At 37.5% G+C, this 16,585-nt stretch overlaps 1 protein-coding gene across 1 annotated transcript; it reads right to left on the bottom strand.

Annotated features, from left to right (window-relative positions):
• Positions 1-4,247: 4,247 nt before the first annotated feature.
• PCLAF (PCNA clamp associated factor) lies at positions 4,248-14,584 on the bottom strand. Its single transcript, XM_016208596.2, has 4 exons — positions 14,476-14,584; positions 14,078-14,158; positions 11,528-11,690; positions 4,248-5,168 (listed from the first exon to the last, which is right to left on the bottom strand). Exons 1-4 carry the CDS (start codon positions 14,519-14,521, stop codon positions 5,123-5,125), a joined length of 336 nt encoding a protein of 111 aa, XP_016064082.1. The 5' UTR covers positions 14,522-14,584; the 3' UTR covers positions 4,248-5,122.
• Between the last annotated feature and the right edge of the window lie 2,001 nt (positions 14,585-16,585).

Genomic DNA, 16,585 nt, shown 5'->3' with positions numbered 1-16,585 from the left:
GGGGGAAGGCGAGGAGCCTAGGGGCGGCAGAAGCCGAGCCGGAACCACTAGCGCTGGCCCCACCCTCAGCCTGGCGCAAAGCACCCGGGCGCTCGGGATAGGACAAGCTTAAAGCAGGCAGCGAGAAATGGACACCACCACTTCCGGGTCATCCCTGCTACGGCCCCTCCTTAGCAACCGCGTGGAGTTGCTAAGCGGAAGTGCCTCAAAGACAACACCCCCATTTCTTCTGGGACGATCGGGAGGCAGCTGGGAGCGCGTGCTCCTCTCTGACAACACCCTTCTACCTTCTGCCCCTAGTCTTAGACCGAGCACACGCTTCGCAGTCGGAGTCACAAAGCCCATCCTGCTTTTCCCTTCAGCCACTATGAACACCTGCTTCCTTCGACCCTGAGTCCCAGGCCGACCCGTTGGCTTCTCTTAAGGCTCTCTCTCGGATTCCTAGTGGGAGTTCTCTTTTCTGGCAGGTTAGCATCTCCCTCTTGTGGATTTTCAGTTGTGTTTCAATTGGGTTTTTTAAATCTTCAATGTTATGAAGGCTTTCTACTGCACTTCGTTCTCCTTTGACAGCTCCGAAACGGCATGGTAAAAAGTTTTGTCTTCGCCTATCATTTGATAAGGGTTGTACATGTTTGTGTATGACCTGGAAATAACCTAGTTAAATGAAAAGGGAAAACGAAGATTCGCTGTAAATCGAGTGGCGTGATTTTAATCCTTAAAAGAAAAGCAATGAGAAAAGGCCAAAGGAAGCTCATAGTGAAGCTTGGGAAGGGGAAGAAATTTAATCCTCCACTCAGAAGAAAACTTTCAGCCCTCCCAGGTTGCTCAGTTGGTTAGAGCGTCGCCCCCAGAGCCACGGTTGGGGGTTCCATCCCAGGTCTGGACATATGAAAATCAACCAATGTGTGCATAAGTAAGTGGAACAACAAATCAATGTTACTCTCTCTTCCTCTCTTTCTCTAAAATAAAATTAAAAAATATAATAAAATAAAATAAATAAACCAAAAAACTTTCATACCTACACTGTGGACAAGAAAAGTGATACTAAAAAACTTCATTTATTCTTGTGTTGGGGTGATCTAGGCTTTGAAAATTTGGGGAAAACTACTGGTTGGGGTAAGAGCCAGCAATATAATTAATACTCTTTAGAAAAATGACGTATATCATTGTAGCAGTTAAATATTCAGAGAAATGTAGTTGGACATTCAGAGAAAAATGAGTAAAAATCTTTACTTTCCTATCTTAAATAGGTCTGCTTAAAAGCAGTAAAGCTTGGGAGTAGCTACTGAATTTGTTCTCTATTCCATGGCAGTGAATGTACTTTCAATTTCGGCTCTAATTTTATTGGTCATGATAACCTCTTAGTCATCAATAATGGACTGTTGTCCACCTCAGCTAGTGCAGAGGAAATGAGCTTTGGTAACTTTAAAAGAAACAACATGTCTGTAGGTTTCCTGTACACATGGGAGAGCATTAAATTGAGTCACCCTAGACAGTCCAGCAAAGCCTTTAGGAAATCAGTTGAGATTAAAATGTCAGTAATAAGTTATTTAATAAGTCTAAAACATTACAACCCTTCTCATGGGCATGCATACATGTGAACATATACACACATTATTCAAATAGAATCTGAGGACATCCAATAATTAATTGTTCTTTAAAAAACCTGGCTGTAAGTGACAAGTGATAAACCATTACCATAACAAACTAGAGCTTGGTATTTTAATTGCCAACAATTTATTTTAAAAGTTTAAGTTAGAAAAGTAAAACTATGAGCCCAATGAACAATGACTAATCTAAAACTACAGTGGACTTACCTGTCTCTAAAAATTTTTAAACATTATGGCAAACGTGTTCTACAGGAAGAAATGTTTTCTTGGGTAAAATTAATAGTTAAGATTAAATGTGGTAGTTTAGGCCAATATAGAAATGCAAATTCCTATGCACCATCCATTTTTTCCATTGCCTGAAGAAATATGATAGTATTCATTCAGATCCTCTCTTCCTACAGTTTCAGTAGTAGTAGTCACTTTTTTATAGGTATATGAATAACTGGCTTGACTCCTAAATGGTCTATTATTCTATCATTTTCAATATAGTCATTGTTTGGAGATCTCTAAAGATGAAGAGCACAATCCACACCTAAAACTAGCCATGTGGGTTTAACTACACTTATAGGATTTTGTGAGCAGTACAAGAGAAATCCACATTCTTAATATGAACCATAACTAAAACAGTGCTCTCACATCTAGACTAGATCTCAAATAGCCTTGAAAGTCTATATAATACCTTCATCCTGTAGATATGACCTCCAGCCTTTTCTCAGTTCTTAAAAACTTTTCATTTTTTATTGCTCCCTATAATCATTTAAGAAAGAATTAGGGTATCTAATGTTTATTTTTGGGAAACATAACTCTGTTGTGCAATAATGAATATTTAAATATTCCTAGAGTAATTAATATTCAAATATTCTTAGAGTTCCATTGGCATCCCCCAATATGAAAGATACAAAAACTAAAGTCTAAAATTAATGACTACTTGGATGAGTTACAAGAAATGTAGCCAAATTTATTATTTATGTGCCTAAGCAATATACAATACAAAAGACATAGCCCCTCACACAAGGGACTTAGAGAAACTAACTTAGGATATGTGTGACATAAACAATAGAATGTTTAGCCTTAGGAAGAGAAAGCTAAAAATGTAACAGCTATCTTTAAATACTTAAAGGTTGTAAAAATGTAACAGCTATCTTTAAATACTTAAAGGTTGTCATGTGGAAGGAATAATTTGTTCTGTGTTATGTCAAGGACAGAACCAAGAATAGGAAGAGTGAAGTTAGAAAAATTCAAAATTTTAATTCATAATGTTTTTCACAATTAAGAGTTGAAGCCCTGGCCAGTGAAGCATAGCTGGTTGAGCATCGCCCGATAGGTCACTGGTTCAATTCCTGGTCAGGGCGCATGCTCAGGCTGCAGGCTTGATCCCCTTTATGCTCTCACATTGATGTTTCTCTCTCTCCCTCTCCCTTTCTCTCTAAAAATCAATACAAACTAACAACAAACAAAAACCCAAAGAGTTGCCAACCAATAAAACAGTCCCCCCTAGTGAACAGCTGTAACTGAGGTTGAACAAAATGACTTCTAAAATTCCTCCCAGTTTTGAGTTAGTAAAAATCGCTCCCACTTCCATACGCTATCCTCAAAGGTAAAAGGAACCATTATAACAATGTTCCTTAAAGGTTCCTTAAGGTTCATAAAAATGAACCTTAAATTTTTTCTAAAAGTGAGTTAGCCTGAAGGATTCTAAATACGCTGAGATTTGTAAGCAGTGTACATATACATACATGACAGTTCGGCTATTTTAGGCTTTATTTCCTGATTTTTAAAAAATGACAAGCATTTGTCATCTTACAAATAATTCTTTGAGCACACTTTATAATTTTGGATATAGTATTGCTTTTCCTTTGTAAAACTATTTAAAACACAAACTATGCATGACCCTAACAATGTTCTATCAGTCAAAAATTCCAGAAAAACAGTTTTATTCATTGTTTGGCCAGGTATTTAACACTAGCATTAACAATTTGAATAATCCAATCAAAGGGGAGACTCAGATTAGCTTTGTGAAGAAGGGTACAAAATTACTTAATTTAAGTATCTTTTTAATGTGTAAGTTTTATTTTTTTATTCAGTTTCAATAGAAAGAGTCTATACTTCCCTTATGTTTAGAAGAGGCTAAATTGCCAATCTACATTTTCATAAAGCTTTGACAAAAAAACATTACATGGGACAATTCTACCTAATAAAAGTAAGACATCATCAAATGTATATTGGAAAAGACTGTAGTTTCATTAGATCAAATTTTTTTTTAGAAACAATTACATATCAAAATTATACTTCATGGGACCCACCACCAAAAAAGTTTCTCTCTCCATCAGTGAAAAATAACAAATCAGGTTTCAGGCCCATCAAAACTTGATTTTAACAGAGTATATATTTGAACTACTTCTTAATAAGTCTAATTATCTAGGAAGTGCTTAGGATAAAACTCTACTCGCAATTTAGTAACATTCTGCTTAATATCGACCTCTAAAAGACAAAGCAAAAAATGTAATCTAGAGTAATCAGGACTCAATTTGGAAGGTGATAAAATCAGATCAAAGCACTGATTTGTATTTGGAAGCAATAAAACAGAAGAATCTAGTAGAATGTAATCTTCGGAAGCACACAAATGGATATAATCTATTGTGAAAATAAGCATTTATTAAAAACAAACTTCAGGCAAACATATCTGTTAAAACATGGTTAATTTTGACAACAGATGTCAGTAAGCAAAAAAGTGTGACGAGGAAGCAAGAATTACTGTTACTAATTAATATTATACCCACCTCTTCAATTATACCTCCGTTGTCTTGAAAAACATAATGGTAGCTCTAAGAACTTTAGAGAGCTCTGGGTTTATGGCATGATTTGCCTTTCATGTTTCATTGCTTTCCAGAGGGTAATATTTTATCATACCAAATCAAATGCATATTCTAAGAAAAATCTTCTCTTTTAATGTAGTCTATGAAATCTTTCTGCCTGAAACCCTCAGGATCAAATTGCCCTTACATTTTTCTAAGAAGACAGCCATCAAATTTTTTCAACATTGTATCTTTGGCCCTAATTCTTAAAAAGGATATAGGTGCAGTTTAATTAATACTGATTTTTTTAAATGTGCAGAAATATAACTCTGCTTTTTAAATCAAATAAAAGCAATGAAAATATGGCACCATCCCCAAAAATCTAATGCCAATAAAAATGGCAGCAGTACAAAGATCTAAGCAAATCTCAAATACAGATTTGTTGTATACATGCAATGATTTCTTTTTAGCAAGAACAAGAATCTTAATAACAAGTAAAAGAAACCAAACACTGAATACTAAGGTAAGTAACCATAATTATCTCATAAACCTTCCAATATCATAACTACTTGCTTTTGAATAACTACGTAACCCTCATTTTTTTTTAATTAAATGCCTAGTCAACAAAGCTAACTGGAACAAATACATTTATGCAAATTTACATCCTAGAATACCAGAGTAAACAGGAGACATTAGTTAAAGATGAATAAAAAAGTTCTATTCTTTTTCATCATCTGCGTCATCAGGTGGCAAAGGACGTACTCTGTGGAAAGAACAGAAAACTTCAATAGAATCAACTTTCAAAAACTAAACAAAAATAGTTACAAACTATAAATTGAGAACATTAATAGTTCGGTGTGTCTGGTCAAGTGACTGGAAATGAGAGGGGAAAAAACCATTAATTGACAAACACCTACAAATTCCAACTGCTAAAACAAAATTTTTCACAATTTATTTTGTCTGTTAATTTACAGAATCGGTGTTTCTTCTTTAGGATATGTAGCCATTTGTATCAAAAAAGAAATCTGTTTCTATAGCATCTTCTTTCAAAATGTTAAATGGATGATAAAAGTGGAATTAAATCCATCAGCAAGAACTTTGTGATAGTAAAAAGCAAAAAAACTTAACCCATTTGAGCAGAGAAAACAGCAAGTGTCATATTTGACTGTATACCCTTTTGAGCCATATGAATATATTACCTAGTTAGAAGAAAACCAAATGTTTAAGCTGGCATATGGTAGTTACAAGTTTTGAAAAATGAGTTACATTATCCCAATGCCGTTAGTACTCATTACACTTTTTATAGGACAAAAGTAAAAAATGTAATCATAAATCAGAATTCTTTTTAGAGCTGATGAAAATTTGTGAGATCTATCCTAAAATAATCAGTTTTCAAATTAGATCTAGTAAGCTGAATGATCACAGAGCTAGGTAGTGAAAGAAGGATGCTAAAACAAAGGTATTCTCAGTATGAGATCATCATTGACTCACCTACTAGATTATGGACAGGTCTTCATTTTATTTTCCTAGAAATTTAATCAAGATAACAAGTGGACACTATCATGAACCAAAGTTCCTTTTAGCAAGGGCTTAGTTTACTTTAGGTATCATGGTTCTGTTCAGGTTTTAAGTAGCTAGTCTTTCTTGAGTCTGACTCTTCCCCATGCAACTGATGGAGTTTACCCTGCCTTTGTGAGAAAAAGCCATAGGAGTTGTCATATTCCAGATTATGAACTAGAGAGTTAATAGCAGAAGTGATTCTGATAAACTGATAGTTTACTATTTACTATTAATAGTTAATCTATTGATTTACTATCAATAAAAGGGTAATTACAACTTTCCTAAACAAAGGCCAATTTAAGAAAGAGACTTGCTCTGGCCGGTGGGGCTCAGTTGGTTGGGCAGCAAACTGTGCACTGAAAGGCTGCCAGTTGGATTCCAGGTCAGGGCACATGCCACCGTTGAGAGCTCAATCCCTGCTAGGGAGCATGCAGGAGGCAGCAATATTTCCCTCTCCTCCTCCCTTCCTCTCTCTAAAAAAATCAATTAAAGCCCAGCTGGTGTGGCTCAGCAGTTGCCCACTGACCTATGATTCAGGAGATCAAGGTTCGATTCCCAGTCAGAGCACATGCCCAGGGTTTCGGGCTTGATCCCCAGCAGGGGGTGTGCAGGAGGCACTGGATTAATGACTCTCACCATTGATATTTCTCTCTCCCTTCCTCTCTTTGAAATAAATAAATAAAGATATATATATATATATATAGTAAAGGCTCTCTCCAAAATTTATCCCTTTGGTTGTTGATTTTTATTAAAACCAAAAAACAATAATAGTGATATAGCAACAAAGTCCAAAATTTAGTTACCGCTCCAGAGTTTGACATTCTTTTTTACATATCTCCTAAGATAGTAAGAGCTCAGTAACCATTTACTAAATGACCTTAAGAACGTATTGAATAATTCTTAAAATTTTATATGCAGAAAAATCACTTTATATGTCAAATACTTTGTTTTAATTGCTCTTTCAGCCATTTATTTTTATTTAGCTTGTGTTAAATGCAAGTAAGTTCCAAACACAAAATACAAACCAAAACAGATGTACAGTGTTCAGATATAAAGCAAAAAAGAGTGTTCGCACACACAGATCTCATATAGCTTGCTATCTATTGGATCTGGTTGTTCCTGTTTAGGTTTCTTAAGATGGCAAATATTAGGGGGAAGGTAGACAAAGTTATAAATGGTGATGGAAAGAGACTTGACTTGGGGTGGTGAACTAAATACAATATACAGATGATGTATTATAGAATTGAAACCTATATAATTTTATTAACCAACATTGCCCCAATAAACTCAATAAAAAATATGAAAAATTAAAGATGGCAAATACTGGCTTAAGACTTAAGAATACTATGGCCATGCTGTATACTGTAATATCTAAACATCAGAATGTGACATGTGAACCAAAGATTTCATGGAGTATCTATTTCTAAAAAGGCTTTTGTATATCAAAGCAGTTGTAAAAAGTTTTAATTTCCAGAACCAAGTACACTTAGACCAGATTCTAACAATTTAAATACATTGACTGGTATAGAAAGTGTTCCAAATGTAGCTATTCTGATTTATAAAGCTTTTTTAAAATATTTACAAAAAAAGCACAAAAGAGTTGTAAATTTAACGCAGGCAAGTTTCTAGTCTTCACTTCCCAAATACCTAATATACATTATTTTTGTCTCTTTCATATATTTGTCTCTTAATTTCAAGATTTAAGAAACGGCTAAGTTATTAAATTGTAAACAGCTAAGTTTTTAAATTGTAAAAATTATCCAGCATATGCAGAAATAAAAAGCAGTATTTTAAGAATGATTGATATTAATGCACTTCTAATCTTTGGAATCAATTTAAGCGATCCAAGTTATCTTAAAAAATCTTGCACTCCTATTGGAGGGAAATATGTGATAGGAAATGTCTGTCATTAGACTTTTAAGTGTATATGCAAGAATTACTCATGGTTAGATTTGTAGTAGATTCAAATCCATCATTGCCCTGGCACATGTCAATTACGACCTAAAGTCAAACTCTATGTCAAATTCAAAGGCCCAGAGGAAAGAGTTAAGTTCCCAAGAGAATAGTGAAAACGTAACAGTGTAAAACTTTATGTAGCCTGGCCAGAGTGGCTCAGGGGTTGAGCATCAACCTATGATCCAGGAGATGGTCTGATCCAGGAGATGGTCGTTTGATTCCTGGTCAGGGCACATGCCTGGGTTGCAGGCTTGATCCCCAGTGGGGGAGGTGTGAGAGGAAGCTGATCAATGACTCTCTCCTCAATGATGTTTCTATCTCTCCTTCTCCCTTCCTCTCTCTAAAATCAATAAAGACATATTAAAAAAACCGAAACTTTATGTAGAACATGTCAACATTAAATTAGGACTGCTGATGCCCTGGTCGGTGTGGCTCAGTTGGTTGGAGCATCATCCCATACACTGAAAGGTGGTGGGTTCAGTTTCTGATTAGGGCACATACCCAGGTTGTGGGTTCGACCAGGAGGCAACCAATTGATGTTTCTCACATCGATGTTTCTCTCTCTCTCCCTCCCTTTCTCTAAAGTCTCAATAAAAAACAAAAAAAAATTTAACAAATTAGGACTGCTGAAATACAAAGGATTTATAGTAACACTTGGTGGTTCCTTCCAATGTACATATAAATGAAATCACGGAAGCTCTTTATATTACCTAATCATTTTACTGCATTCTAGATTTAATGAAGCAAAGTGAAAACCGATTCTCCACTTTACAGTTAATCCTTTTTCTCTAGATCCAGGTGAAATTATTCTTACTTTCAAGGTAAAGTTTTAGGTGTCCATACTTAAAACTTATAAGCTACATTTAATCACATCATTAATTTTCTGTTGTCTCTCTCTTCATTCTTATACGTGAAACTACAGCGTATTTACCATTGGTATTCATTACATAGTCAAACCCACAGATATTCTTTAAACCAATCCAATGTGAGATTCTCAACATTTTCTGCATTTTTAGATTAGAAATTAGTAGATTTGAGAAAGACCTGTTTTTCTTTGCCACATTGGACTTCAAGATGCCATATGGATTGGGCTATAGAATATGGGTTGGTGAACTGTAGATATTTCTTAGTCTGAGTCTCTTAAACGTAGAGATGTATAAGAGCAAACAATACCGCATGGAGACTGGCTGTTAATGGCAAAGCACATTTGGATAACATTGTGGTTTCAAGACATTCTGGTGTGCCGGTCAAAGGAACATGCGAATAAATCTGCGTGGGTAGAAGCAGCACCAGAAACAGCAGCTCGAGACTGAGCCTAGCCACCATACCCTTGCCCACGCTGGTCATGGCACTATGCTGGGCCCACCGCTTGGTGTACTGGAGGATCTTGAGCTCCTGCATGGTGCAGGGGAGGTAACTAGCAGGGTCTTAAATCAGGAGGCATCATAGTGGCAGTGAAGTGGCATGATCTCCCACCTGCCCTCACCATTGTCCACCCACAATCAAATAATTTGTTTTCAAACAATTTGTTTTTAAACAAAATATTTCAAAGTTGTTTAGAGAGCCTGGACCCTATCACTTATAAATCTATATTAAAGAAGGTTTCCATTGTCTTTCCTTCCAAGTGGCATTATTTTTTTTCCTGATTCTTAAAAGTATGTTGTTGTTGAAAATTGGTAGCACTTGTGAGACAACCTCACCCTCTACATGAGCAAGCAGCACGATGAAGAAGCAGAAGGCTACTGAAGAGCCTTTGGGTCTCTGGACTTTCGTTCACCCACAACCCCCCCATCACCAATTCTTCCTTGCCACAATCCCTAAATATCTAGTGCTAAACCTATCTATCTTGGCAGCACAGCTAATCAGCTCTGCTCCCCTGCCCCCTGGGAAGTAGTTTCAGATAAATCTTCATGGGCATTGCTGGAATGATGGTTGCTTTGAGCCCACAGGAGTTTTCTTTTCAAATTGTGGAGACAAGTGTGTTCTGAATGAGGCATTTTACTATGCCTCTTGATAGTTGTGAATTCCAGGCAAAAGCAATGGAGAAGTTTCGGAAAAAGAATTAGCCAAAACAGGCTACAATATTTAAATAACCCATTTAGTGTTTTGTTAATAAGCAGTGTACATATTGTACATGTAAAAATGAATACACCCCTCCCACTTCTTTGTTCAGTGAATGGAAAACTGTTAAGGGAAGCTGATACAAAGAGAACACTTGCTCCTTTCCATCCGCTTTATAATAAACTGTTAAAGTAAGGTTTCAGTAGTGTCTTGTATGCCTCTTTAAATTATGATGTGCACAAACCTTTTCAATGCAATGCATCTAAAGTTTTGATACCTGTAACTTTAGTGGAGGGGTGGTGCAATTGTTTAAGAACCATGGATTTATTCTTTGTAACTCTTTGGCTATTGTCCTTGTGTGTCAGCCCATGTCAATCAAGATGGGTAATTATTGAAATGCCAGACTTCTAAATTAAATGTTTTGGAATTCAATGGGTAAATAAATGCTGCTTGGGGATATTAAAAGAAAATTGGTAGCACTTATTATAAGGAGAGGTGGTTTTTTTGTTTATTTGTTTTTAAGCCTCACCCGAAGATCTTTTTTCCATTGTTTTTCAGAGAGAGTGGAAGGGGGGGGGGAGGGGGGAGGGAGGGAGAGGGAGAGGGAGAGAGAGAGAGAGAGAGAGAGAGAGAGAGAGAGAGAGAGAGAGAGAGAGAGAGAGAGAGAGAAACATTGATGTGACAGAGACACATCAATTGGTTGCCTCCCACACACACCCCGACTAGTGCCAGGGATTGACTGGCAACCAAGGTACATGCCCTTGGTCAGAATCGAACTCTGGACCAAGAGATGATCTCTATTGATATCTGGTATATTTTCATTCAGTATTATTAGTAATTGGTGGATTTCATAGACATTTGGTACTTTTCCAAAAAGATTGTACTTCTGCATTCAGAATTTCTGCTTAACACTTATCATGAGCATTTATTTTCCTCACATTGAAAGCTTAAAAAGCATGAGTTATCTTCCTAAAAAGTTTGCATACTGAATTCTGTATGTGTGCAGTTTTATTCCCACCTTGTTTTGAAGTTTTCTTAAGTATTTATAGAGAAGTTGTAAAGAAAATACACAATGGAATTAGTTTTGGTTGTTTCTAAGTGGTGGGGTTTTTATGTTTTCCAACTTTTCTACATTGGTTATGTATATATTTCATCTGGAGGTTGAATTAAGTTTTTTAAGGAGCAGGGTTAATAAAACTCAAACTAGATAAATCAACATGGAAATTGCTTGTTGGAAAAGACTAGAAAACAGACATTAAAAGTTAAAGACTAAAGACAGGAAATTCATGGTTAATAATATGTAGCACTCATCTTGATGTGAACTGATCCTCTTTAAGTGACTGGAATGAGTAAAAATAATACCTTTCATTGATGTTTGAAATTTGGGAGTGATTTTTAATAAGAGATTAGCACAAGTTTTAAAAATCCTTTGGTTTGTATCTTCTTATCTTCTCAAGGAGAAACTTTAAAGTTACTCAATATCCTGATGTCTTTTATTTTAAAGAATATAAATATTTTCTTATATTCCAGAATATAAAAACTTACTTTCTCTTTCCTTTTCCTAAGCCACTGCTTCCTGCCTCTTCAGGAATCCGATTCTCTTTCTCAGAATCTTTAGGGGACAGTCTGAAGAATTCTCCAATTCCTTTTTGCCATTTGGGAGTTGGGCGCACACAAACTGGATTCCCTCTTGCATACTTATTTTCAGCTATAAAATATAAACAGGTGGAACTAAATAAGAACTAAGAATACATTAGCCATTCGTAAAGGGAAACTTAATTTTTTTTAATCAAATCTAAAGGGTATTAAATGGTATTACATCCATCTTAAAATAAAGAAGTGGAAAATGTGAGAAAATAAAGCTGTATTCCGTTAATAGTACATTATATAGTATTATGGAGTAATGTACAATAATACTTTATTATAATTATCCTTTAGCCTAGAAAATAGCATTAATGGAATTTTTACAGCTGGAAAATATTTTTCATATTTAATCTACAAGCAAAGCTATTTAAATAGCCTTATGCATTGTCATAATGAAGTTTGACACACTTTTTCCTAATATAAGTTAGCACCATAAACTGCCAAATTTTAAAAATTTTTTATTATTTATTGATTTTAGAGAAAGAAGAAGGGAAAGGGAGAGAGAGGGAGAGAGAAACATTGATTTGTTGTTCTACCCATCCAAGCATTCATTGGTTGATTCCTGTATGTGCCCTGACCTGCAAAACTGGCAACCTTGGCATATCGGGAGGACACTCTAACCAACTGACCTACCCGGCCAGGGATAAACTGACAGATTTTTACTTAATAAGGTCATTTAGTTAAAGCAGATATAGAAGGCTAAATAAGTAGTGTACAGCAGTGAACATTTCCACATAAATAGGTTCCACTTTTCAAAGTACTTGACTCCTTTTTATAAGGCAAATCCAATTCCTGATTATTTAAAACAGTAATATAAAGGGAAAATTTCTATCCTTTTTACAAAATAATGATTAGAATACCAAGAGGAGCAAATTATTGTTACAACATATATCCTTTGCTTTAAACACATTTGTCACAAATTCTAACTGTCAAAAAAACTGATGAAAGTAATCCCATATATATTGTCTGAAGTTATATGTTTGTACTTTTTAAAAAGTACAAATGGCCTTTAAAAATAGCGATCCTTTGGTTCATAATTTTCTTGAAGGAAACTTATGAGAATGCTTTCACTACTAGAAAGTATGTAGCAGCAACAGATAGTTCAGCAGAGAATTCAAACCCAGCTCTGCAGATTTAGTTGTGTGACCTTTACCGATGTAACCTGAACTTAAATTTCCTCATCTTTAAATTAAGGATGTTACCAATTTCATATAGTTAATTATTGATTAAAAATAGAAATCTATAAAATGCTTTAATAGGTACATTTCTCCAACACAAGTTCATTAAGGACCTATTCAGTTGTGTTTCAACAATGGGCGAGATAATGTACCCCTAAGTGAAAATTAGTGTAGTGATACAGGGTATAAGATATTCTCAATAAATTCATCTAGTTTCAAAATTTTTGACCTATTATTCCTTTTTATCTCAAGAAATTGAAATAGTAAATATTTTCTAATAAAATGTTTATAATAGGAGTAAATTTGAATTAACATAAAAACCCATGAAGTCTTTAACAGGGCTTTCTTGTATGTTCTTAACTAGACCTTGTGGAATTAATCTTCCTTACCCTCAGTTTCCTACCAAAAGGAATCAGGTAACAGATGGCATGGTATTTTCTCAAGTTATCCTTGCACAGGAGCAGTGTTAAGCTATTTCCCTGGCCGGGTTTCATTACTATGACTCAAAGGCAGTATCAGGAGCTGCAAAGTTGGAAAACACACAGACGCTATACTAAAAATAAATAATTAAAATTTAAAAAGGGGAGAGAAAAACATGCAAAAATGAAAACAAAACGTTTACACTAAGAAGACAATGTGATTAGTATTGGCAAACTGTCATCCTAATTCTTAATCTAGTAAAGAGATACTTCATAATCTCTTACAAGAAAAAGCCATTTGTGCCCTGGCTGGTGTAGCTCAATTGGTTGGAGCGTCATCCCCCTACACCAAAAGCTGTTGGGTTTGATTTCGTTCAGGGCACATTCCTAGGTTGTGGTCAGATCCCTAGTCAGGGCACATACCTAGGTTGGGATTAGATAAGATCCCTGGCGGGGCCCTCAGGGGAGGCAACCAATCAATGTTTCTCTCTCTCTTCCTCTCTCTAAAAAAAAATCCATCAAAAATTTAAAAGAGCCATTTTTCAGTATTAAAAATAAAAACTCTAAACCAGAAAAAATAGGTTTGAAGATAAACTGTTCCTAACGTCGAGGCTTGAGATTCTTTTCCATACGCTCCGCACCTCTAAACCAGTTCTCCAGGAGTCCATGGCCCCCTCAGTATATCATAGGGCAAGGAAGAAATTCGAGCATGAGGATCTCAGGAAAATCAATTCCACGATGGGTCAGGGTGCTTGCAGGTCAGGAAAAATGTGGTGCCAAGGGGAGAACTGTGGTGCAAGGCCTGATCCCCTTTCGAGAGAGTTCCACCAGGAGCTTGCAGGAGCGCTTCTTACCTTTCCTGGACGAAGGCGACGTGGAATTAGTGGCAGAGGTGGAGGAACCAAGCACTTTCCTGGGGGCTCGAGAAGCCACCACTGCGGAGACAGGCAAACGAGGGCGTTTAGAAGGGGACAGTAAGGTTCCGCCGACACCAAACCTCAGAGCCATTCTCACCACGGTCCGGACCCAAGCTCTTGGAGAGCCCCAGGATCCGGAACAGTAGGATAACCCTCCCCTGTCCCCTCCGCTCCTTCCTCCTGTTTAAGGGGCTGGGCCCCTGCTTCCAAGCCCACAATTGTTAGAGTTTGGCACACAGAGCCGTGGACCCCCCTGCCCCGCACACCTCTCCCGCCCGCGGCGGGGGCAGCGAGCCGCACAGCCTGCCCTCCACTACCCCGCTCCACTGCCTCACCTTTTCTGTAGCTGCCCGGGACACTGTCCGCTTTAGTCCGCACCATGTTCAAACGAGAGGAGATGCGAGCGGCCAACTGCCTTTTCCGCGCAGGGCGCCTCACTGGACCAGAACAAGAAAACGAATCCCCTGGCACAGTTTATACGGGGCTCTTTCCCGCGCTCCGCGGACTCTCCCCATTGGTTCCGCGCCCTCTCCCCATTGGCTCCGCGCCGTCCCCCGCAACCAATTGCCGGTGCCCGGGGAGACAGCGGCAGGTTCCTGGCACCGCGCTGGCCCGTCCGTCAACGCAGAAGCCAGCGATTGGTACCGCCCCCGCCGGGCGGTGCCGGGCGCCTCCCCGAGGCCGCCGTGGGGTTTAAGGTTTTCAATGGGGTGGGGGCACCATCTTGAACTAGGGAAACGGGCTTGCTCGGCAAAGAAAACCCAGTAGAGAACGAGAATTTTACTATTTGTTCAAAAGTTATCTCAGGGTTAAGTCCACAGTGATTGACTCCTGAAGTGAAACCTGAAATGGACTTTTTCATGCAAGTAAAAATAAATAGAACTTTCCTTTAATACTTACGGCAGGATTCTCTCTCCAGCGCGTCCCTAACTAAAACAATTCTACGGAATGGGAGAAAAGGAAGCTAATACAATTTATTACGGTGTTGTTGTTTTTTAACGTCGTTTTTAGGATGGTGTGAAACTAAGGGAAAAACTAGTGAATTGTATGTACAAACACACATAAAAGAAACAAATTAATAAACCGCCTTCTCCAGAGCTGTATAGTCTAAGAGTGTTAAAAATATGCCAAATGTGCTAAGGGTACATATCTGGCAGACAGTGAGCATAAGTCTAAAATAGGAGCTCATAACTATTTTCTATGCCTATGCCTATCTTCTAATTACAATACCCCTGGGGAGTGACTGTCACTCTCTGGATACCATGCATAAAATATCAAATGCACTTACCGTGGGATTTTGTTAAACGCTCACTTGAAAAGCATCCCTGAAGGTATAAGCACTGCCTTGATTTTCTCCAATAAATGTTTGAACTTTAGGAACTTTTTAGTATTTTAACAGGATCAACAACTACTTTGTGTTTTAGAATTAAAGACTCTAGACAGCCCTAGCGGGTTTGGCTCAGTGGTTAGAGCATCAGCCTGTGGACTGAAGGTCCTGGGTTCGATTCCCATCAAGGGCTTGGCTTGAACCTTGGCTGTGGACTGAGTCCTCCGCCCTGGACCCAGCAGGCACAGGTGCAGGAGGCAACCAAACAATGTGTATCTCTCACTTTGGTCTCTCTCTCCCTCTCCCTTCCCCCCTTTCTCTGAAAAGCAATGGGGGAAAAAATATCCTCTGGTGAGGATTAAAAAAAAAAAAAAAGGACTCTAGACGACAGCTGAAATTAGCATTAAAATAGCAGGAAATTACTTGTAGCTTTGTCCTAAACCTTGGAGTCTAAGATTACAGCCAAATCCCTGTCAGAAAAATCAACAAGACCCAGGGTATATTCTTTTGTTATTTGTCAAAACATGCCCCTCTCAATACACAATGGTTCTTCAATACACATTTCCTTTTCAGTTATAGTGGCTTCTACAAGTACCTGAATTACTATTTGAACTCTTATCCCAGATTCTTGCAGAAGTTAGAACTGCATAGAGAATCTGCTGGGGGTTTTTATCCTAATCCGCTTATCAACTACTACAAAGAATTGCAAATATACCTTTGCACACAAGGACAGTCTACACACTACTATAGCTATGTTTGTTAGGGTGTCTTTTATTTATTTTTTGGATGTTTGTCTTTTTAATACCAATTATGATAGGGAAGGATGCATGCCGAGTAAAAAAGGAAAAAAGCAGTGATGCCTAGTAAGAATTCTTTTTTAAAAAATATGTTTTTATTGATTTTAGAGAGAGAGAAAGGGAGAGAGAGGAAGAAAGAGAAACATGGATATTAAAGAGAAACATCAATCAGTTTCCTCCTCCTGGTGGGTTGCCTCCTGTCGGCAACCTGACCACAGATGGAACCTGCAACCTGACCGGGAATCAAAACGTCAAACTTTTGGTGCATGGGACAACCCTCAAACAACTGAGCCACACCAGCCAGGGCTCTAGTAAAAATTC

The sequence above is a fragment of the Miniopterus natalensis genome, chromosome 1, assembly GCF_054644295.1.
Source record: "Miniopterus natalensis isolate mMinNat1 chromosome 1, mMinNat1.hap1, whole genome shotgun sequence".
Taxonomy (NCBI): domain Eukaryota; kingdom Metazoa; phylum Chordata; class Mammalia; order Chiroptera; family Miniopteridae; genus Miniopterus; species Miniopterus natalensis.
This window is presented reverse-complemented; position numbering and strand designations above follow the sequence as displayed.

Excerpts from the sequence above, each read along its gene's own strand:
- PCLAF (XM_016208596.2), bottom strand. The coding sequence starts at position 14,521 with ATGGTGCGGACTAAAGCGGACAGTGTCCCGGGCAGCTACAGAAAAG. Across the intron at positions 11,691-14,077 it reads GTCGCCTTCGTCCAGGAAAG|CTGAAAATAAGTATGCAAGA; the intron begins GTAAGAAGCGCT and ends TATATTTTATAG. Across the intron at positions 5,169-11,527 it reads TTAGGAAAAGGAAAGAGAAA|AGTACGTCCTTTGCCACCTG; the intron begins GTAAGTTTTTAT and ends TTCTTTCCACAG.